General features: G+C 63.7%; 2 protein-coding genes across 7 annotated transcripts in view; one reads left to right on the top strand and one right to left on the bottom strand.

The window, feature by feature from the left end:
* Positions 1-2,918: 2,918 nt before the first annotated feature.
* On the top strand, positions 2,919-12,524 carry Kctd17 (potassium channel tetramerization domain containing 17). 6 transcript variants are annotated; one of them, XM_026410151.2, is made up of 9 exons: positions 2,919-3,134; positions 4,221-4,329; positions 6,447-6,538; positions 7,247-7,342; positions 8,793-8,918; positions 10,118-10,217; positions 10,359-10,430; positions 10,792-10,882; positions 11,701-11,852. In XM_026410151.2, the coding sequence occupies exons 1-9, from the start codon at positions 2,949-2,951 to the stop codon at positions 11,768-11,770; spliced, it is 942 nt and encodes a 313-aa protein (XP_026265936.2). In that variant the 5' UTR covers positions 2,919-2,948; the 3' UTR covers positions 11,771-11,852. The 6 variants fall into 6 exon arrangements, with proteins under 6 accessions (XP_026265936.2, XP_026265937.2, XP_026265940.2 ...); XM_026410152.2 differs by lacking the exon at positions 10,359-10,430; XM_026410155.2 differs by lacking the exons at positions 10,359-10,430; positions 10,792-10,882 and having other exon boundaries at positions 11,701-12,524.
* A 1,608-nt stretch (positions 12,525-14,132) lies between these two features.
* Positions 14,133-20,586, bottom strand: part of Tmprss6 (transmembrane serine protease 6) — a 33,296-nt gene continuing 26,842 nt past the window's right edge. The window contains exons 13-18 of the mRNA XM_026410170.2: positions 20,058-20,171; positions 18,477-18,593; positions 18,175-18,343; positions 16,919-17,190; positions 15,212-15,348; positions 14,133-14,815 (exon numbers count right to left, since the gene is read on the bottom strand). Coding sequence (XP_026265955.2) covers positions 14,657-14,815; positions 15,212-15,348; positions 16,919-17,190; positions 18,175-18,343; positions 18,477-18,593; positions 20,058-20,171 — 968 coding nt within the window. The 3' untranslated portion in view covers positions 14,133-14,656. The remainder of the gene's footprint in view (positions 14,816-15,211; positions 15,349-16,918; positions 17,191-18,174; positions 18,344-18,476; positions 18,594-20,057; positions 20,172-20,586) is intronic.

Genomic DNA, 20,586 nt, shown 5'->3' with positions numbered 1-20,586 from the left:
CCACATCAATGGAGTGTGCAGACGCTGTGGATCCTCTTTAAAAGAGCTCAAGGGGGCTTGGGTCTCATTCATATCCGAAACTCTAAAGGCCTGTACTCGAGGCAGGCTTGGGAACGTCCCTTAACTCTTGGAGGAAGTTCTAGGTAAAAGCATCGGAAGATCTTGTTACAAACACTCAAGTGAATAAACCAGAGTTTGTCCTCACTGCCAATGATGCTTCTAAGTCCAGAACCTGCACACAGTAGATGCACAGTCCTAAGAGGTTGCACTGACTACATGTAATAGCTCTGAGTATTGATGATCTAAGTACTGCAGATGCCGTACAGTGAGGTTCGACCAAGTTGAGTCCAAACTAACCCGGTGTTGCAGGAAGTTATGGAGCAGAGATTCAAACCCCAGCCCACGGAGTTCTGAAAGCTGCTGTTAGGCAGCAATGTCTGAGGCAGGTCAAAACGCATGCTTCTTTGGATACACCGCTCTCCCCTCAGGTGACCCAAAGAGGTGCCTGTTCAAAACCAGCAACACCCACACCAGCCCCCAGGCAGGGACTTGAGGAGCAAAACAAGAAGTGGAGGGGAACCTGAATGTTCTGACATCCTGAACCTGGGCCAGAGAGCTGAGAGCAAAGCCAGCAGGGATGAGTGACATCTCAGCCAGGGAACTGCCAGCAGGTGTGACGCCAGCCACTTAGATGTGGAGATGCAGCCGAGAGGATCGGGAGGTTCAAACCAGGACGAGCAGCCGTGCGCTCGGGTGGCGTTCCTGATGCGCTGGATACATTCTGTGTTCTTTCGGCTCTATTTGGAAGCAGAGTGACTTGCAGGTCATTTTAGGTCACGGGGGCTTAGCGTGAGGAAGTGGCAGTCATCCACCTTGGAGCCTGGGTCATTTGAGGGGACCTTTCTCCCTGCCCTCCCCTCCCAACCCAGGAAGGAGGAGGTGGTAGAGTTGGTTCACCCCTGGCCCGTGGGGCAGCCTCCAGCTCAGGCACTGGTCTTGACACCAGCAGTGTGGCAGGTCCCTGTCACATGCCCTCATATCTGAAACTCTAAAGCCCTGTACTCGAGGCAGGCTTGGGAACGAACAGGTACTATTATTGTTCCCCACTTACAGATGGGGAAACGGAGGTTCAGAGAGGGTAAGTGACTTTCCCGAGGCTACTCAGCTAGGAAGCCAGAAAGCTGGGCTGCTGGGTGGCATCCTAGTCCGGGAGCTGGGCCCCTCACCCTAGAAAACGTGTGGTGGGGGGTGCATATGAAAAATGATGGGGCGTGACAGTGCATGGTCACAGACAGGGCTACCTGGAGACCATGTTCCACCTAGCCCTCTCACACCGTCTCCTGAACCAAACCCTCCTGGGGACAGTGACAGCCTCTGGCATCTCCAGTCCCAGGTTTCAGTGTCTGGCGCCTATCTGGGGCTCAGCCAACACAGCGACGGCTGAAAGCAGAACCAGTAGGAGGGAAGGGAGGGGTCCTTTTCCACAGGGGGCTGCAGCCCCTCCCAACATCCTCCCCCAGGCCGTGCCCCCACAGGAGCAGGGCTGTGGTGGCAGCTGCCAGCTCTGTTTAGGGCCCCGGTGTCTTGCACCTGGTTCTAGGCTATGAGGTCCTTTCAGAGGGGAGGCAGGTTTTCCTGTGCCTGCGGTGGCCAGTGCTGGGGCCAGGGAGAGGGGGCCCCTGAGGGCAGGAGGGGAGTGGGAGGAGCCTTCAGTAGACAAGCCTGGCTTCCTGTGGCCCTGGGACCCTGAACTTGACCTTCCCAACTTTCACCCTCCAGTGGACTCTGTTTCACACTGACCCACCACTGGGCTCTTGGACTGCTCTGGTTCCCCCTCCTCCAGACTTTGCTCTTTTCTCTTCCCCCACTGGATCCCCCTTCTCATCCCCTGAGCCCTTCCCTGGGCCCCTCTGTCTGGGACTTTTCACATGCTCTTTGGGGAAGGGGTCTCCTCCACTCCCAAGGCTGCAGACAGTCCCCTGTTCTCCAGAGCCCAAGCTGCTCTTCTGAGCATCCATCAGGAACAGTGGCCAGCACCTCCTCCTCCCCCTGCCGGCTCCCCAACCTCTCTCCCCCCCATCCTGCCTTCCTCCTTCCTAGTCACCTTGACCTGGCTCCAGACCAGAACCAGGGCACTCAGCTCAACTTCTCTTTATCCACCGCTGGGACCTCTCCCAAGGCATCCTACAAAAGCCAGAATTCAAACTGGCTTCGGTCTAGATAGAGCTCTACTCCTCCTCCCGGGGAATCTCTTCCAGAGATCACTGCCACTCACAGCAGACACACAGGAGAGGGGGGTCTCAGTGGTGGCCACGCCCCTGGAACCCACCGGGCTGGGCTGGCCTGCCACTCACGAGCTGCGTGAGTCCACGGTCACTTCACCTCTGTGGCCCCATGTGTAAAATAAGCCTAGTGATCCAGAGACTGATGAATGATACCTCTGTGCACCCAAAGCACCTGGCGAACTGAAGGCGCTCACCAACCTCAAGTCCAACTATGCTGAGCTTGAAGACGAGCCCACCCTCCACTCCTGGAACTGGGCTGGGGGTGCGGCTCCGTGGAAGAGCCTGGCTTAGCACGTGGGGGGCCCTGGGTCCCACCCCCGTATTCCCCCTACACACACAGATTAGGGAATACGGTAAATGTCACAGGAATTCCAGGGAGAAGTTTCCTCTGTCAGCTCTTTGAGAGCCCGGACTGCACAAAGAAAAAGGCCATAAAAAGGGGAACAAATGGGAGGCTGTTTGCTTGGGGTGTCATTTTTCCCCAGGGTCCAGGACCTGACATCCCTAAACAGAAACGTGGTCCAGGGACTTCCCGGGGCCTGTGGGCGGGGCGCGGCGGGCCTGTGGGCGGGGCGCGGCGGCCCCGCGGCGCGGACTACAACTCCCGGCAAGCTCTGCGCGGGGCCGCTGGCGCCGAGCGGAGGCTGCAGACCGCGGCGAGCGATGAGGATGGAGGCCCGGGAGGCAGCGGCGGCGGGGGCGGGCGGTCGCGCCGCGGGCGGCTGGGGCAAGTGGGTGCGGCTCAACGTGGGGGGCACCGTGTTCCTGACCACCCGGCAGACGCTGTGCCGCGAGCAGAAGTCCTTCCTCAGCCGCCTGTGCCAGGGCGAAGAGCTGCAGTCGGACCGGGTGAGCCCGCGCGCGGGCGGGCTGGGGTCCCCGCTCCCCGTCCCCGCACCCCGCACCCGCACCCGCTTTCCGACCCGGCCCGGCCGCCAGCGTGGGGCCCGGATGGGCTGCTCTCCGCGGAGCTGGAGGCGGGAGGGACTGGCAGCCGTGGGGAGGAAGTGGAGCCGAGAGCGAGCGGTGTGCCCATTGCCGTGGCAACGCGACGACGCAGGCCGCGGCCATTTGGAGCCTGGAGCTCGGCCCTGGGTGGGGGCTGTCCCCTCGGGGGTGCCGGGAGGCGCCGAGGCGCCGAGGCGCCGGCAGGGAGGGCTGCTCTCCATGCAGGGCTCCCGCACTGGGCGCGGAGTTGCCCACACCTTCCTTCCCGGTGTGGGTGGGTGGGGGGTCCCGGAGCCGGCACAGGAGTCCTGGGGTGCTTTCTCAGCTGGGAGGCGGTTGGCCCAGAGGACACCATGCCTGGGCTCCCACTCAGCTCTGCTGCAAACCTCCAACATGACCTTGGGCGAGACCCTTCCGTGTTCTGGGCTCAGCCCCCTCCTCTGTAACCAGAGGTGCTGGTCTGGAGATGATCTCTCAGGTTCCCTGTCCCCTGTTTTGTGACCCTCTGATGCTGTGACCTTGGGCCAGTCCCCAACCTCTCTAGAGTTGTCCTGATGCCCGCCCTGCCTCCCTGCAGGCTGCAAGTGTCCAATGGGAGGGCCGCTCCTTTAGGAACTTGTAAACATCCCCTGAAAGACAAGGGACCTGGTGAACAGGGGGCCCGCCTCAGGGGGCCCTCTAAGAAAGACATTCACTGGGCCAGGTGCCACTCAGACCTCTCTCCCTGTGTGCTCATGGTGACCCATACTTACGGGGTAGGGTGAAGAGGCTCAGAGAGGTCAAATTGTTGGTCCAAGGTCACACAGTCTGGAAAAGGCAGAGGCAGGATTTGAACCCAGGTCCGTCTGACCCTCAAGCTTTATTACACATCATATCACTCTCTCTCCTGCTCCCCGCAGTCCTATCCCTGGCCTTTAGTGAGAGCTGGTGTGCCAGATGGGCAGGGGACAGCCTCACTCTTCTCACTCTGTGCCTTCTCCTCCACAGGATGAAACGGGGGCCTACCTCATTGACCGTGACCCCACCTACTTCGGGCCCATCCTGAACTTCCTCCGGCATGGCAAGCTGGTGCTGGACAAGGACATGGCTGAGGAGGGTGAGTTGGTCCAGGGGACTGGCCTGGGGCCCATGTCCTGGCCCTGCCCTCTGCAGCCTGCCTGCCATGGCCTCCGCAGAGGCCCAAAGCCCTGTCTTCCAGCTGCAGTGGGCACCTGCCTCCTGCTGTGTTCCCCCAGGCAGGGCCGGTTCCCAGGGTCTCCCTCAGGCTGATGGGCCCGGGCTTTCCTGGGTAATGCCAGGGAGTGATGGAGACACAGGAGATAGAGGCGAGGCCTGTTTCCTGGCAGGGGTGCCCTTCTGCCCTGGCCTCCTGGGAAGCCAGGTGTGGGCAGAGTCTGGGGTGGGGGAAGGGTGGGGATGGCAATGGGAAGAGCTGTGGCTTCTTTGGCTGGGCATCGGGTGTCGCCATCGCCGGGTCGGCCTGGTGAGGACTGGAGCCGGCAGGTGGGTGGGGCAGGGACTCTTCCCCAAACCTGCAGCCTCTGCAGCACAGAGGGCTGTGGGCGGAGGCAGGGGTGGCTGCTGCTCCTTGGCAGGGCTTGGCCCCTCCCAGACCCACGTCGGGGCCTAACAGACAGTGGGGAAGCCGCGTCTGGAGAATGGTCACTTAGAAGGCGCTAGCCAGGAGCAGCAGCTGCGGCCGGTGCCAGGTCCACTTTCCTTGGGGCACAGGGTGTAGCTCTGGCCAGCTCACCAGCTGGGCCCTCTTGGACACGTCACTTTCCTCCACTTCTCCATGGGTGTCTCTAAAATAAGGATGGTGACCTGTATTCTGGAGAGCGGTATTGGGGCTGTGGTTGCCATGAGTCCTACACCTGTGGGCCCTGGGTCGGCCCGTCCCTCTCCACTTTGGGCCACCATCTCCCCTTGCTGACCCCTGTGGCATCCAGTGATCTGCAGGCTGATGTCTCCCACAGAGCAGGGCTTCAACCTCAGAACTGCTGCAGGGATCTGGCCCCAGCCCCAGCCCCGGGGAGCAGACACCCTGGGCATGGCCTGTCCCCAGAGAGGGGAGGTGAGCGCTACAGCTGCGTCACAGCCAGCGCCTATTGACAGGTTCCTGGGTTCTTTGAGCTCTGTGGTTCCAGCACCTTCAGACAGGGACTGGGGATGGATCGGAGAGGACTGTCTAGCTTTGTGACCTTGGGAACCTTACTGAGCTCCCTGTGCCTCCGCGCCCCCACTGGTGAGAGGGGGCCACAGCCACATTGGCCTCTTCGGGCCGTGGTAGAGGGGGCGCAGCAGCTGGCCCTGAGGCTGCGCAATGCAGGGTCAGATGTCTGCCCCACCAGGACATGGCTGGGGGACTGTCACACAACAGTTACTGACCACGTCTCTGTTAGGGCCTGGAGACAGCAGGGTGGGTTGGTCATTTGGAGTTGTATGTTGAGTGCTGAGCCTGGGTGCTGAGGCCTGGTGCGAAGCCTGGGTGCTGAGCCTGGGTACTGAGGCCTGGTACTGAGGCCTGGGTGCTGAGGCCTGGTGCTCCTAAAGCACAGACACGTGTTCCTCACGGTTCCAGAGGCTGGGATTTTTTAATCAGGTGCCATCTGTCGGGGTCTGTCGAGGGCCCTCTTCCAGGTTGCAGATAGCTGACTTCTTGTCTGTCCCCAGGGATCCCAGAGGCCAGTCAAAGAAAGGACCAGAGGTGACCTGCTCTGCAGGACCTTAGGGAGGTCCAGCCCCTGGGCGCTCCGTCAACTTCCCTGGGCCGGGTGGGGAGTGGCTTGCTTAGTCCCTCCAAGTACCTTAACTGTAAAGTGGGGACAGTGGTGCCTGCTTTTCTCATGTCCCCAGCACTGCGAGGTGCACATGGGGGCTTTGCAGACTGTGAAGGATGGTGGTTGGGGGCACTTATAGAAGCACGCTCCCTTACAGTGGGACAGAGCCCTCGGTGCTGAGCGCTGGAGGGACCTAGCTCACTGGCTGTGGCCTGTTTGGGAGCCTCAGTTTCCCCGGTGCTCAGCGGAGGTGATGAGTGCTCACTTCTGGTCTGAGACTTCAGTGCCATGAAGGATGTCACCTGAGCACAGGGCCTGGCCCTAGCACGTGGCCCACCCGGCAGGGAGTGTGCCTAGAGCAGGAGGTGGGTTTGGGGCGGGTGACGAGGGAGGACGGGGCGTGGGCAGCAGGAGTGACTGCTGCTCTTGCCAGGCGTGCTGGAGGAGGCGGAGTTCTACAACATCGGCCCGCTCATCCGCATCATCAAGGACCGGATGGAGGAGAAGGACTACACGGTGACCCAGGTGGGAAGCAGGGCTGGGTGGAGGAGGGGCTGGGAGAGGCAGAGCAGCCTGGGTGGGGGACAGACACAGCCCCAGGCTGGGTTCTGTCCCTGCCTTGCTTGGCTTTTTTTCTGTGTGACCTGAGGCCAGTCACATCCCTCTCTGGGCCTTAATTTCCTCCTGTGGAATTTAGTGCCAAGTGTTGTCCCCACAGGTAGAAGGGACTTGATGTGAAGGTCTGGGGCCTGCAGGGGGCCAGGCAGGTCAGCCCGTGCACTTGGGCCAGGCGGTCCTCCGTGAACACATCCCTGGCTGCCGGGGCTGGCATTTCTGAGCTTGGACCCCAGGCCTCGGTAACTGGTCTGCAGGAGACGGTGGAGAGGGGCCACCTCCCAGCCCCAGAGACTGAGGTGGGGAGGCTGAGTGTCCTAGGGGGTCTGGCTCATCTGATGACCCAGAATGTCCCCCATGCGCTGCCCGCCTTCCCTCTCATGACCTCTGTGCTCAAGTGCTGGCTCTGCCACCCTCGAGTTGGGTGACCTGGGACGAGTAACTGAGCAGGGGGTGGCGGAAGAGTGGGCGAGATCACACGTGTTGAGCCCCTGGCACGCAGTAGGTGCTCAGGCACGGCTCCCTCCACCTCTCCTCCCCCATCTGCCTTCAAGGGCACATGCCTGGGGGGTGTGGGGGTGCGTCCCCAGGTGCCGTTCATGGGGTCTCTGCCCACAGGTGCCGCCCAAGCACGTGTACCGCGTGCTGCAGTGCCAGGAGGAGGAGCTCACGCAGATGGTGTCCACCATGTCTGACGGCTGGCGCTTTGAGCAGGTGGGCAGGGTGCACGGGTGGGGGCAGCAGGAGCCCCGGCTGCCAGCGAGGGGCCCTCTCTTCCTACAGCCAGCCCTGTGTCCCCCGCCTCAGCCCCACCTGGGGATCTTTGAAGTCAACAAGACTAGGAAAAGCTGCCCAGGGCACAGAGTGGCCGAGGGGCGGGCGGGAGGCACTGCCTCAGCACCCCTAGGCGTCCATTCAGTCCTGGGGCAGCAGGTGATGGCCGAGCCGCGGTGTGAGCAAGTCTGTGGCCCGAGCTGCAGCTCCGGTGCAGGGAGCCTGGCCACACCTCCTGGGACAGATCCACAGGCACAGATTCCAGGGTCCTGTAGGGGACAGGCCGGGTCACAGGCGTCACTCCCTCGGGGAAGCCCCACGGGGGGTCCCCAGGGGTAGTCATGGTGCCTCTGATGCCTCCCATCCAGTGGGGAGGTTTTGTCCCCAGCAGTGTGCTCTGGTAGGACGAGTGGCTGGCGTCCACCGCTCGGGCCTTCAGAGAACAGAGTCAGAAAGCAACTGGAGGCCTCGGAAAGGGTGCGGGGCTCCGGGGGCTCCCCCCTCCTGCTGCACTCCCACAACCCCCCGGTCCAGCCCATGCCATCCAGCCCATGCCCACACCCCAGAGCAGCCTGCCCGAGACCCAAGACCAGGAAGGCTGGACAGTGAGGAGCCACGCTGGCTCCCCGAGTCCTCCCGCACGACACTCTCTGACCCTGGCCTGCCTAGCTCCTGTCCTCGGTGTCCCCAGGGAGGTGGGCAGGTGGCTCCTCCTTCTCAGAACGGTCGTGAAAATTAGGGCACCAGGAAGGTTCCTCGCCCTGGCTGGGACCGCCCACAGGCCCTGGCATCATGCCAGCTGCTAGAAGGTTGCTACTTAGGTCTGTTGGACCCAAGACAGGATTCGAGGGGCCCCAGGTCCTAACCCTGCCCCTCCCCTTCCCAGCCGGGGGTGGGCTGATGAGTTTCTCTGCCTTCTGAGTGGGGGTCCCCGAGAGCTGAAGGAGACCCGTCAGTGCAAGGACTTCGTCGGCCAGAAGGGGGTGTGCGGATTCTGGGGACCCTGAGCCAAGGCAGCCTCCGAGAGCCTGGCAGAGCCTGGCAGCTGCGCAGGTTCTCGGAACTTCCAAGAGGGAAGGGGATGTTCTGTGGCGCTCGCCGTGCGGGTCCCACCCAGCCTCGTCCTGGGGCTGCTGCAGCCACTCTGGGATCAGGGGACAGCATGCTTCACAGGCCTCCACCTGCTTTTGGAAACTGGATGCCTGGATCTGGGCTGGGCTGGGGGTGGGGTGACACCGCCACCCTCCTCCAGGGGTCAGGTCCAGCCAAGTCGGGAGGGGCACAGGTGGGAGGAGATCCCCAGCTTCCTGCCCAGGTGCCCTCTGGAAAGCCAGGCTGGCAAGGAGGCTGAGGTGGGCTGGGGGTGCGACCCACACCACTCTCCCGGCAGCTGGTGAACATCGGCTCCTCCTACAACTACGGCAGCGAGGACCAGGCCGAGTTCCTGTGCGTGGTGTCCAAGGAGCTGCACAGCTCCCCGCATGGCCCGGGCTGCGAGGCCAGCCGTAAAGCGAAGGTGAGCCGCGGCCCTGCGTGAAGGTGGCGCCTCCTGCCCCTGCCCTCCCGCCATCCCTGCTGCTCCCTCCCTCCTGCTGCACCTCCATAACCCCATGGTCCAGCCCATGCCATCCATCCCATGCCATGGACATGTCTGCTCACACCCGTTACCCAGGCCCAGGCTGGGAGTAGTGCAAAGGGACCGCCCAAGGGCACAGCCAGGGACACACGATGCCACAGGTGTTGGGGCGTGAGGCAGAGTTGAACCAAGGGCTCAGGGCATGGTATGTGTCCGTGCAACCTTGGAGAAGTGCCATCCCCTCTCAGCACCTTTGCTGTGTTCTCTGTGAGGTGCGGACAGGCCACTTGCTCTCGCTGCCTCATGCTTGGAACTCCTGGGAACCCAGATGGCCAGCTCATTGCCCAGGGCTGATGTCCAGCCAGCCTAGGCCAGGACAGGGGAGCCAAGTCCAACATCCCTGCCCTCTCCAAGGCCTCCTGCTAGGCGCTCTGCACCAGGGGCTCTGGGAGCCCCATGGGCACCAGCCCTGCTCCACCCTGGCAGGAGGTGGCCTTCCGCAGGCGCACCTGGCAGCCTGGTGCTGTGTGGGGAGGGCTGGAGTGGGGGTCCCGTGCCCGGAGCCAAGCTGGTGGGAATTCCCACGGGCCCTGGTGCGGCTGGCGGAGCCGACACAAGCCAGGCCGGGAAGGAGGAGGGAGCGTCCCTTCTGGGACCTGTCCTGTGCAGTGGAGACTGAGCTCTGGCTTCTTGTCTGTCTGTCTGCCGTCCTGTCCTGCTGTGACTCCTCTGCCCACCTCACCCACCCACAGGCTGGCGCCCCGGGCCTGGGATGCCACCTGTAGTTGCTGGCCTCCCTGATCTGGTCGGTGCTGCCCAGGGGCCTCCCAGGCCTCCCACTCTGGTCCCCTCCTCAGCAAGGCTTTCCCAGCCACCCTGCAGACACCCCGCTCCCACCCACGGGTCCCCACCGCCCGCGTCCCAGCTGCACTCGGAGCCAGCAGCCAGGCCGACCCCACGCTTCCGGGGGACTGGAGACGATGGCGCAGCCTCTGTGGCTGCAGCCCTCTCTCCTGAGATGCCCCTCACTCTGCCCACCCTCCGCTCGAGGTAGGGGTCCACGGGGACAGCTGCAGCCCGCTTGGCCCCCTCGTTAGTGTCTACGCTCTTTCTTCCCTTGGTCACCGGCTGGTTCACAGAGCGCGGAGGAGCAGCTGGAGGAGCAGCGGCAGCAGGAGGAGGAGGTGGAGGAGGTGCAGGTGGCCCAGGTGCAGGTGGAGGCAGATACACAGGAGAAAGGTGCAGCCCGCCCCCAGGAGGATGGCCGCTAACCAGACCTGGGAGCCTCCGCCCTCCCTCCAGCCGCTGCCAGGCGGCAGGGCGCAGGGTTAGCTCAGCTGCTGGCCTGGCCGTGACGCCCTTCTCTCGCTCTCTCTGCAGCCCAGTCACCTCAGGATCCCGCTCACCTTCCCTCCCTCTCACCGCCGCCTCCTCCTCTGCTTCCCACTGGAGGTCCTGCCTCATCTCCATCCACCTCCTCCTCCTCCTGGATCTCATCTGCTCCCTGCCTCCTCCCCCTCTGCCCCTGCGCGGGTCTCCTCTCTGCCTGCTCGCGCCTCCACCCTGGGGCCGACGTGGCCCCGGCCTCCCGTGCCCTCCCCCCGGGTCCCCTGGCCCTGCGTCCCAGAGCGTCCTGCCTGCCGTCCCCCTCGCCCCTCCTGGCACCTCCTGCCCCCCAGCCTGGGGAGGAGGGGCGCAGTGTGGCTGCCTCTGTGCCGGCCGGCCCCGCTGGGCACCTCTGAGGCTGGTGCAGGCCCGGCCCTGCCCGGCCCTGCCCTGCCGCTTCCTCGCCCCTCACGTTTCCTCCTTGCAGGTTCCCGTCTGCGCCCCCTCAGACCCGAGGCTGAGCTGGCAGTGAGGGCTTCTCCTTGGCCCCTCGCCCGCCCCCAGAGCTGCCATCCCTGGTTTGTAGCTTGGCGGAGCTGGAGGGAGGGGTGGAAGCAAGGAGGGCCTCCTGTCCTGTCTTTGGACTTGAGCCGAGCTTTCTGCTGACCTTCCCCACCCACCAGCTTCCCAGCCTGCCCCAGCCTTGGGTGAGGCTCTGAGAGCAGGAGGAGGTTAGGGTGTGGGACCGCCCACCCTCCTGTGGGCAGCACCAGGCCAGGCTGGGGAGGGAAGGACAGCTGAAGCCACAGGCCTTGGCCTCGCCCCACATGGCCAGGAGCTCCAGCGTCACTGTGTAGCACAGTGTCCTGTTTCTGGGTGGGGACAGAAGCCAGGCCGTATGCGGTACTTGGCCAATGAGGAGCCAGCAGAAGCAGCAGAGCCTGGCAGCCACACCCTGGTCAGGGCCCGCACGTCCCCACGTAGTCTCATCTGTGTGCTTGTGACCTTGGGCAAGTTGCTGTCCCTCTCTGGGCTTATAAAGTGGGGACAGGCGGCCGCTCCCTCCTACTCCTTTCACCTGGGACAGCAGTGACCTGTGCCTCCCAGCCCGGCCCCGTCCCCGCCCTCAGCCTGGCCCCCCCAGCAGCCACCACGCAGCCCCACCTGGCCCGGCCCCGCCCTCCCTGCTTCCTCCTGGGTTCTGACTCACTCTGGGCCTCGGCCTCCTCTCTTCCAGAAGCAGCCGCCACTCACTCGCCTCTCTCTCTCCCCCCTTGCCCACCCCGGCCTCCCTCTCGCCCTCTCCCTGTCTGCGCACCCCTCCTCGCACCCCCACCCCACCCTGGTTTTTGCCCGCACCTCCCATCCTCCTGCCCTTCCCCCTCTTATTTTCTAGCTATTACAAGCCAGAGACACCCGGATATGAGGCCCCAGATCACCTGCAGGGACTTGGGGTTCCCATCTGAAATCCTTTATTTTTGTACCATGGGGTGGGCCCCGGGCCTGGGAAGGAAGACGCACTCTGTCCCCTGCCACTTCTGCCTGCACCTCCGGGGCTGTGACTTGCCTCTGCCTCCAGGGCCCAGGCAGGGACCCACTGGGACCTCCCAAGGCCTGAGGTGGGTCCTGGGACCCCTGGGTAGAGCCACCTGCCCATGGCCTCGGTGTGGCGCTGCCCAGCTGTGTCTCCCAGCACCCTCTGTCCCCTCCTCCTCCAGGGGCCCCTGTGGCACGGTGACTGTGCTCCCTCCTGGCCCCATCACGTCACCTCCTTGAGCCGCAGCCTTCTGGGGTCCAGTGGGGAACCTCCCCACACAGGGTGGTTGTGGGGTGCAGCGAGGACAAGGTCCCCGGGGGCCCTAAGAGCCAGGGCTGCTCTCCCTCACCCCCTTGGCTGGGAGAGCCTGGCCAGCCCCAAGCATGACATGCACATGGAGACTCAGGTAGTGAGGGTGACGGGTGCGGGGTTGGCCCTGTCAGAAGGAAGGGACAGGCAGCTTGGCCTTCGCCTGGGCCGTGTCGCGCCCACCCGTGTGCTGCTGCAGGGCCCTGGCCTGCATGGGGCCCAAGTGGCTACGCAGGGAGAAGGGAAGGGGGACGTTCCTCCCTCTGCCCAAGGCAGGGTCTGGGTGTGATGGGGCTGAGCGAGGGGCCCCTCCGCACTGTGACTGCCTGCGATGGGCACTGGCCTCAGCTGCGCCCGCCGCCGTGGAATAAAACCTGAAGAAACAGCCCGGCCTGTGGCTCCCTTTCCCTCTGGGCCGCTTTTGGGGATGGGGCTGAACTCAGGAGCTGTGGACCAACTGAGAGGAAGGGGCTTTCCCGAAAGGCCAGGCCCACCCCTCTGTCACTCACTGTGGGGGAGGACGGGTGGGGGAAGGCGAGGTCCTCTGCCCAGGGCCTTCGTTCGACACCTCCCATGCCCCACGAGCACACAGGCCCCCAGGCAGCCCCTCTGCCCCTGACTCCCCTGGCCTGCCACCTTTGGCCCCCTCCTTGTTGCCACCAGCCCTGACCCCAAGGCCCTGGGAAACGTGGACACCGGGCCTGCTGCCCCCCTCCTCGAGGCTCTGGCCCTCGGCTCCTCTCCTGCCCAGCCAGCTCCTTCCACTCCCTCATCCTGCCAAGTCCCGCCCCTTGTAGAGCAGTGACCCCCAGGCAGAGGCCATGCCAGGCCTGGGCTCCACAGGCTGGAGGATGTCACCACGTCCCCCGGGGACACACACTTCTGAAGGTGAGCTCCCTTTTTGTGTCCAGTTTTTGAGAGTCACGTGGGGGCTTTTCAAAGAGCATCAGGCCCTCCTCGCACTGGGCTTTGGACTGAGACAGTGGCCCACCAGCAGAGCACCATGGAGAGTCCTGCTGTCCGGTTCACCCCAGAGCCAGAGAGCCTTGGCCCCTGCACTCCCACCCAGCAGAGGCTCCGCACGACAACCCCCTCCCGTGGCCTCGCCCACCATGGACACCCCCCCACACACTTCCCTTTCTAGTTCCAAGCTTCCGGAGAGTTCTCTGTGCTGACACGGCCCCAGCCGGCCTCTGGGCTCCTGACTACTGCCCCAGGGCACACCGGTGACCCGCACCCATCCCCACTGCCCTGCCCATCCAGGCCCCTGCTTTCCACCCTGGGCTCCTCTGGCGGTTCTGCCTTATGGTGTCTCCTGCCCTGGAGCCTCCACGCCTCCCGCTGCTCTGCTGGCCGGTTCTGAGGGGGCAGGTCAGGCTCCGGTCAGAGCTTCCTGGGCCAGCCCTTCGCTGGCCCTCCGGGCTCCCCTCAGCCCGGCTGGCCCACAGCTTCTCTTCCCTGCGCACTGGCCCTGCCTGGTGCTCCTCCCTGGCCTGGGAGGCCCAGCCCTGCCCTGGCCACTCGGAGCCCCAGAGCCCCGCTCCTCACACCCTCAGGCCAGCTGCCTGGCCTCCAGAGTCCCAGCTTCCCCGGCCACACTGCGCCCCACTGTGAGGGCATCTGTGGTCGCAGGAGGACCACATGACAGGCGTCCTCAAGGCCGCAGGGAGGGGCAGGCCGAGGCCAGGCTCCAGGCTCCGCTCAGCCCCGTAGTGGGGACATCCTCCCCCACTCAGCCTTTTGGTTTTCCCCTCAGGTTCTGGAAGGAGCCCTTCTGTCCTTATCCGGTCTCCGATGCCGGCCTGAGGGTCTTTACACTTGGCTTCCCTGGGGTTTCTCGCAGGGCTTGGGCAGGTGGCCTCCACTGTCCCACTGGTGGCCCTCTGGAACCCTGGCAAGCAGGCTGAGCAGGAAGCAGGACTCCGACAGTGGGCCGAGGCCAGCCGGGGCTTTATTTGCGGGGGGGGGGGGGGGTCTGGCTGGGAAGCCCCAGTGGCAGGCAGGTGGCTCGGGGCCCTGCAGCTGGGGCTGCCCCACCCTTTGGCTTATGGTGGCTGCTGTCCCACTTGGCAGTCAGTCTCCCAGTCTCTGAGGGTCCCCTCCAACCAGGCACTTTCTACCCTCACCCCCAAGGGACACCAGAAGCTTCTTAGCTGAATCTGCCCTGTGGAACCAGTGTCACCCAGGTGGCCTCTGCCTGGGGTGGGGTCTCATACTCCTACCAGGGACCTAGGAGCCAGCATCTTGGCTGCTGAGCCCCTCCCCACCAAGTCCACAGTGAGGAGAGGACACTGATCAAGGTGAAGGGCCTGGGCCCTCGGGAAGTCCTGGCCCCTGCTGGTGGCCTCCTGCCCCCTTGTGCCTCTCACTGGGGCAAATGGCAGGGAGCAGGCTGGGAGGCAGGATGCCATCTCTTTGCCCCCAGAATACTCGACGCCTTGTCCAGGGGGCGCCCTGGGCTCTGTCCTAGGCAGGAGATGGCCCCCACTGGGCACACAGCAGCCCCTCAGGCCAGTGCCTGCTGGATCCAGCCGATCACTCCTGTGATCCGAGTGTAGACGCCGAAGTAGTTGGGCCGGCCACAGCCCAGGCCCCAGCTGACCAGTCCTGCCAGGAACCAGCGGCCACTGAGCTCCTTGCAAACCAGGGGACCACCAGAGTCACCCTGAGGGGGAGAGAGGAGGCAGGCGCATCAGGGTAAGGTTTGCCAGGTGATAGGAAGGCACATTCCTTTGGAAACTGTTGGGGACAGCCCGGCCCTGCCTGGCCTCCGTGGGGTCCTGCCTGTCGTGGGAATGTGGCTGAGTCCTCATCCCTCACCCACCCTCCCAGCCTCCTAGTGTCCACTGTACCACCCGGGCCCCAGCCTTGTGGCGGGCAGGGGCAGCCTCCTGGGCCTCCGTCTCCTCATCTATAAGGTGGGGACAGCCATCTTTGCTGGGAGGCTCTGAGGCCCCAGCAGGCTGATGTGCGTGAAGGGCCATGACCTGGGTGGCAGGTGGCAAATGGCCGGTGACATGAGCATCACCCTCCTGCCTCTGGCCCAGGGGCCGGGAGTCACCTGGCAGGCGTCCTTCTGGCCTTTGCGGTAGCCGGCGCACAGCATGCGGGGTGTCACCTGGTAGTGGTAGGCCTCGCCGCACAGGTCCTGCGGGACCAGCTGCACGTCCACCTTCTGCAGGACGTTGCTGGTGGGGCCTGCCAAGGGGCCAAGGGCGGGGGAGAGATGTGAGTGCCCAGAAGCCCCATTCACCTTCCACCGTCTCCTTGCACCCAGCTGCTCTGCCATCCCCTGGTCCTGGCTCCTCTGCGGGGCTAAGCCCCCAAGCCTGTCTGGCCCTGCTCTGTTGCGCCCCCTGGTGGGGCTTCGAAGCACCCACCCAGGCGAGCCCTTCCCAGCCCAGAGCCTCTCCGGGAGGGCTGTCCTGACCTCCCGGGATCCCTGACCAGCACTGGAGTCCTCAGCGACTTGGTCTCATTCGTCTGGGGCAGGGCCCAAGTGTTGGGGTTCTGACGCCCCCAGGTGGTTGTGAAATGCGTTTGAGGAGCCAGTGGCCCAAGATTCCCACAGTGGCCTGCAAACCCCTGCTGTCCCCCCACAGCCCTTGCCAGGTCACAATGCCTGCCCCCCACCCCGTCCCCCTGGCTGGTTGCTGGTCTGTCCCACAGTCTTCCAGCCTGATACCTGCGCCTTCACTGAGAACACCTCCAGTTCCCCTGGACGCTGCTGACCACTCCTCCAGGCCCCAGCCCTCCCACCCTGCGCCTCCACGTCCATGTCAGCCACACCACCCCTCCTCCAAGAACGTGCTTTCAGTTTCGATCCCTGTGCCCAGCTTGATGTCTGGTGTGTAGTGGGTGCTCATCTATGTCCTTGCTTGAACAAATCAGTGAACCAAGCCTAACTTTGCCACTGTTCTGTGAGCAGCTAGGACATGCGACTTTTCACCTGAGCCTCAGTTTCCTCATCTTTAAAATATTTCTAGGGGCCCGGGGATGTGGCTTCGTGGTAGAACTCTTGCCTAGAATGTGTGAGGCCCTGGGTTCCATCCCCAGCACGGCGGGGGCGGGGGCACCCTCCCTCCCTCCTGCCTCCATGCCGTCGATCAATGTAGACATTTTGCAGCCAGCACCACCAAATGAGGGCAAGGCTGTGGCTATGCCGGCTGATCCTCTGTGCACAAAACCGAGGGGCTCCAGAGAGGGCCAGCTCCCCTCACTGAGGTCGGGAAGGGAGAAGCCCATTTCCGAGAGCGGCAGGAAGAACCAGGGCCCTGGAGGCAGGCAGTCCTGGGTTCTAGTCTGCAATCCCCTCTGGCCAGGTGATTTTGAGCAACTGCTAAGTGACTCTGGGCCTCAGTTTCCTCATTCCTAAAATGGAGCCATTGCACCCTCCCCTGAATGGGGTGGACTATATGAAATCACGTCCCCCAAATTCAGTCTACACGTGGGAAATGCTAAACATTAAGAACCTCCCCGACATGCCCTGCCCCCAGGATTTGCGCAGGAGGCGTGAGCAGGAGGGGTGGCATCCGGCCTGCTCCTTCGCCCACACAGACGCCCATGACCTAGTTTTCCTTAAAAGCCTTTCCAAAGGGAAGGGAGAGGCCCGGTCATATTAAATGATGAAAATCCAGCCTGACTGAACCCCAGACCTGGAGGCCTGGGGGCGGGGCCCTGGGGCACCTGCTCCGCCCTCCTTCAGGCCCCAATGGGGCGGGAGACCTACCCTCACTCCGTGCCCCGCCCACCGCGGGTCCCTGCTCACCCCCCTCGCGCAGGGCGCCCCAGCCGGTGATCCAGCAGTGCAGGCCGGGCTCGAAGAAGTGGGAGCGCGCGGGCAGGCAGACGGGGCGCACGGTGGCCGAGCGCACCACCGGGTGGTCGAGCTGCAGCAGGGCCACGTCGTAGTCGTGGCTGTCCTCCTCGTGGTACGGATGCAGGACCAGGCGGCTCACCTTGAAGGACACCTCGCCGGGCCAGCGCGAGTTCTGCCGCACCTTGCCCAGGAACACGGTCCACAGCGCTGGGGAGGCCATGCTTCGGGGCGGGTGGGGAAGGTGTGGCTCAGCGCTGCCTGGCATCAGAGAGCCCTGAGACAGCAGCTTCCCACCTGGGACGCCTGGCCCACGCCCGCCCTCCCTGCCCTCCCATCCTGGTCGGTGGTGGTCGGAGCTGAGCGCTGGCCTGCGCTGCCCTGGCCTGGGCTCCAGCCCCAGCCTCTTCCCTCCGTGGACAAGTGCGCCTGTCCAGGCCTCACGCCCTCATCTGTGAGATGGGAATGGCTTTTTCCACTCTCATGTCCCCAGGAGAATGCAGGTGAAGTATTAGCCAAGCACTGGACAATATTTCCTTTTTCGTGTGTGCCCACTTTGCAGAGGGCCCCGGGAACTCGGCTTGCTTGTGGGGAGGGGTGGATCTGTGCGGAGGAATCAGCGAGCGGTGCCAGGCCCCCTGAAGGGTAGGTCCACAGCCTTCCTTCACCCTGAGGGCACTGAGGCGCCTGGGAGGGGCTCAAGGGAGCCTGGTGGTCAGAGTGCACCCAGAGAGGGTAGGTACCTCCCTGCCCAGCAGAGGACAAGAGAGCGGGCCTCTGCAGCTCGAGGGGCCTGCGGGAGAGGGTTCCACCTGCCACACAGACGGGAAAGAGGGCAGAGGGGCCGGGGAAAGTGATGCGGGGCTTCCTGCCCTGCCTACCACCCCCTTCCCAGCTCAGATTGTGGCCGGGGTGTCAAGGCTGATGCCCGGCTCAGGCCGCCCCATCCTCTGCTCAATCCCCAGCCTCCAGCTCAGCCCCGGGCACGTAGTAGGAGCACAGCAAACATTGCTAAGTGAGTGAATGACTCACAGACCCAACTTAAAGACACCAAAGGGAAGCACGGGACTTGAGGCAGGTGCCCAGCAGCCAGGGGTTCCTGGTGGAGCCGGAGCCAGGTCGCAAGGGTCACAACAGCCTCTGTGTCCAGCTCCCACTCGGCCTCCCCGCCCCCAGCTCTTCTGGTCTAGACCGTGTGGCCTCCTCACCTGTCTTCCTGGAAGCAGTGCGCAGCTGTGACCACCCAGCGGTCAGCGATGAGGGCCCCCCCGCAGATGTGCCGACCCCGAACCTGGAGGCTGGCCTGCCACGGCCACTCACCCTCGGAGGACACGGCCCCACCCACAATGCGGCTGGAGGGGCCCTGGAGGCCACAGTCTGGAGGGGGTGGGGAGCCAGTGAGACCGGACGGAGGAAGAGACACAAGGGCAGGAGTCCCTCCCAGCCTCCCCACGGGGCCTCCAGCCTCCCTGAGGCCCCGTCCGTGCGCAGGTGCTGGTGGGCAGCTCACCGCAGTGGCGCTCATCCGAGCCGTCCCTGCAGTCGGGCTGCCCGTCACACTGAGGGTTGGGCTTCTTCACGCAGCTCCCATCCTCACACCGGAAGGTGAACGTCCCACATGGCACTCCTGGGGGGGGACGGGGGAGGCCAAGGAGGGCACGTCATGGAGCCCCAAGGGACCTCCCAGAGTGGGTCCAGGAGGACGGTGTGGGGAGAGCCAGGAGGAGCTTGGGAGGTGGGTGTGTGCACTGAGGGTCCCCTGCCTCTCCCAGAACAGAGCTGTGTCTCCTCTAGGAGCAGAGCCCCTGGCCACAGCGTGGCGCCCCTCCTCCTGTGCGGACCCTGAAGGTGGAACTGGGCTCCACTTTTAGACTAGGGTCCCCAGAGCAGGGTCAGCCTTGGCCGACCCGTGAAGGCTCCCTGTCCCTGCCCTGTCCCTGCCCAGCGCCCACTTGCTCCTGGCTGCACTTCACCTCGAGCCCGCGGCTCCCGCTGCTTGCCCCGCCCCCCGCCGCCTCTCCCCGTTTAAACTCCAGCCCTCCCCAAGGCCTGGAGCCTGCCTGCCCTAGGGAGCCCACCACGCCCCAGGCTTCCCACATCACTGGACGGACACCATGTCCAGGTTCTGGTCAGAGGAGTCACCAGTCATGTCCTCCTACTGACAGGTGCCCCTGGAGGGCGGGGGCCATGTCCCCAGTGATTTTTATTCCCACTCCCCTAAGCCCCGCCTTGTCTATCACTGGGCAGGCTGCAGGGTTGGTTGGCTGGTCAGTTACAAGGATGGGCGGATACATGGGTGGGTGGGCGGATTGGCAGATGGATAGGTGGGTAGGTGGGTGGGTGGATGAGTAAGTTGGTGGATAGATGATGAATGGAAGGATGGATGGATGGGTGGGTAGGTGGAGGATGAATGGGTGGATGATGGATGGGTGTGTGGATGGGTGGGTGATGAGTGGATGGATGGGTGGATGGATGGATGGGTGGGTGGGTGCATGGGTGAAAGGGTAGGTGGGTGGGTGGAGGATGAATGGGTGGATGATGGATGGGTGGGTGAGTGGGTGGGTGGGTGGATGGATAGATGGGTGGATGATGGATGGGTATGTTGGTGGATGGATGGGTGGGTGGATGGATGGTGGGTGAGTGAGTGGATGGATAGATGGATGGATGGGTGGGTGGAGGATGAATGGGTGGATGATGGATGGGTGGGTAGGTGGGTGGGTGGATGGGTGGATTCAACAGTGAACTCCCAGAACAGTCATTAGGAAAACCAATAAATGCGTAGTTCAGTGGATAGGGGGAGAGATGGTTGGATGACTCAGTGGATAAATGAATGATTTTATCAATCAATGGATAAACATGGTGATGGGGGAGACCAGAAGATGGATGGATGGATGGATGGATGGACAGACGGATGGACAGTTGGACAGGATGGGCGGGTGAGTGCACAGACACTGATGGAGGAACTGGCACAGGTACAGAAAGTTGATTGATTGGTCCCGAGAGCAGAAGCCCTCGCTGGGGACATGTGCTGAGGGCTGGGAGCCCGGCTGCCCCTTGGGTGTCCCTCCAGATCCCCGTGGGCCCCGCCTACCTTCTTGGCACTGCTCTTCGTCACTGCCATTGAGACAGTCAGGCTGCCGATCACAGACCCTGGACAGTGAGACACACGTGCTGTCCTCTTGGCACTGGAATGTGGCTCTGCACACTGAGGGGACAGAGAAGGGCCAGTGGGAGGACACCCGAGGACCAGGCTGGGACTTGGCCGTGGTGCCCATGGAGCGTGTGTGTCCTGGGAGAGGTCACAGCTCTTTCCCAGCTACTGTGCGCTTGAGTGTCACCACAACCCCAGGAGACACCCCATTTCGTGGGTACAAGCAGAATGAAGTGACTTGCCCAGCATCCCCTGGCTGAGCTAGAACTGGCACCTGGATAGTCAGTGTTCAGGGAGGAGGCCCCTCCCCAGCATCGCGGCCGGGTCAGCCTACAGGGGGGCTTCTCCGCCTCCTCCTGCTCCTCTCCCAAACTCTGATGGCAGTGGAGGGGGACAGCAGCAGGATTCAGGGCTCAGGTGTTTTTCCAAGAAAGCCCTGGCCTAGGGGACCACCAGGAGTCCTCCCCGG

The sequence above is a fragment of the Urocitellus parryii genome, chromosome 5 (genome assembly GCF_045843805.1).
Source record: "Urocitellus parryii isolate mUroPar1 chromosome 5, mUroPar1.hap1, whole genome shotgun sequence".
In the NCBI taxonomy this organism is placed as follows: domain Eukaryota; kingdom Metazoa; phylum Chordata; class Mammalia; order Rodentia; family Sciuridae; genus Urocitellus; species Urocitellus parryii.
The sequence above is the reverse complement of the archived record's forward strand: the minus strand, read 5'-3'. Positions and strand labels throughout refer to the sequence as shown.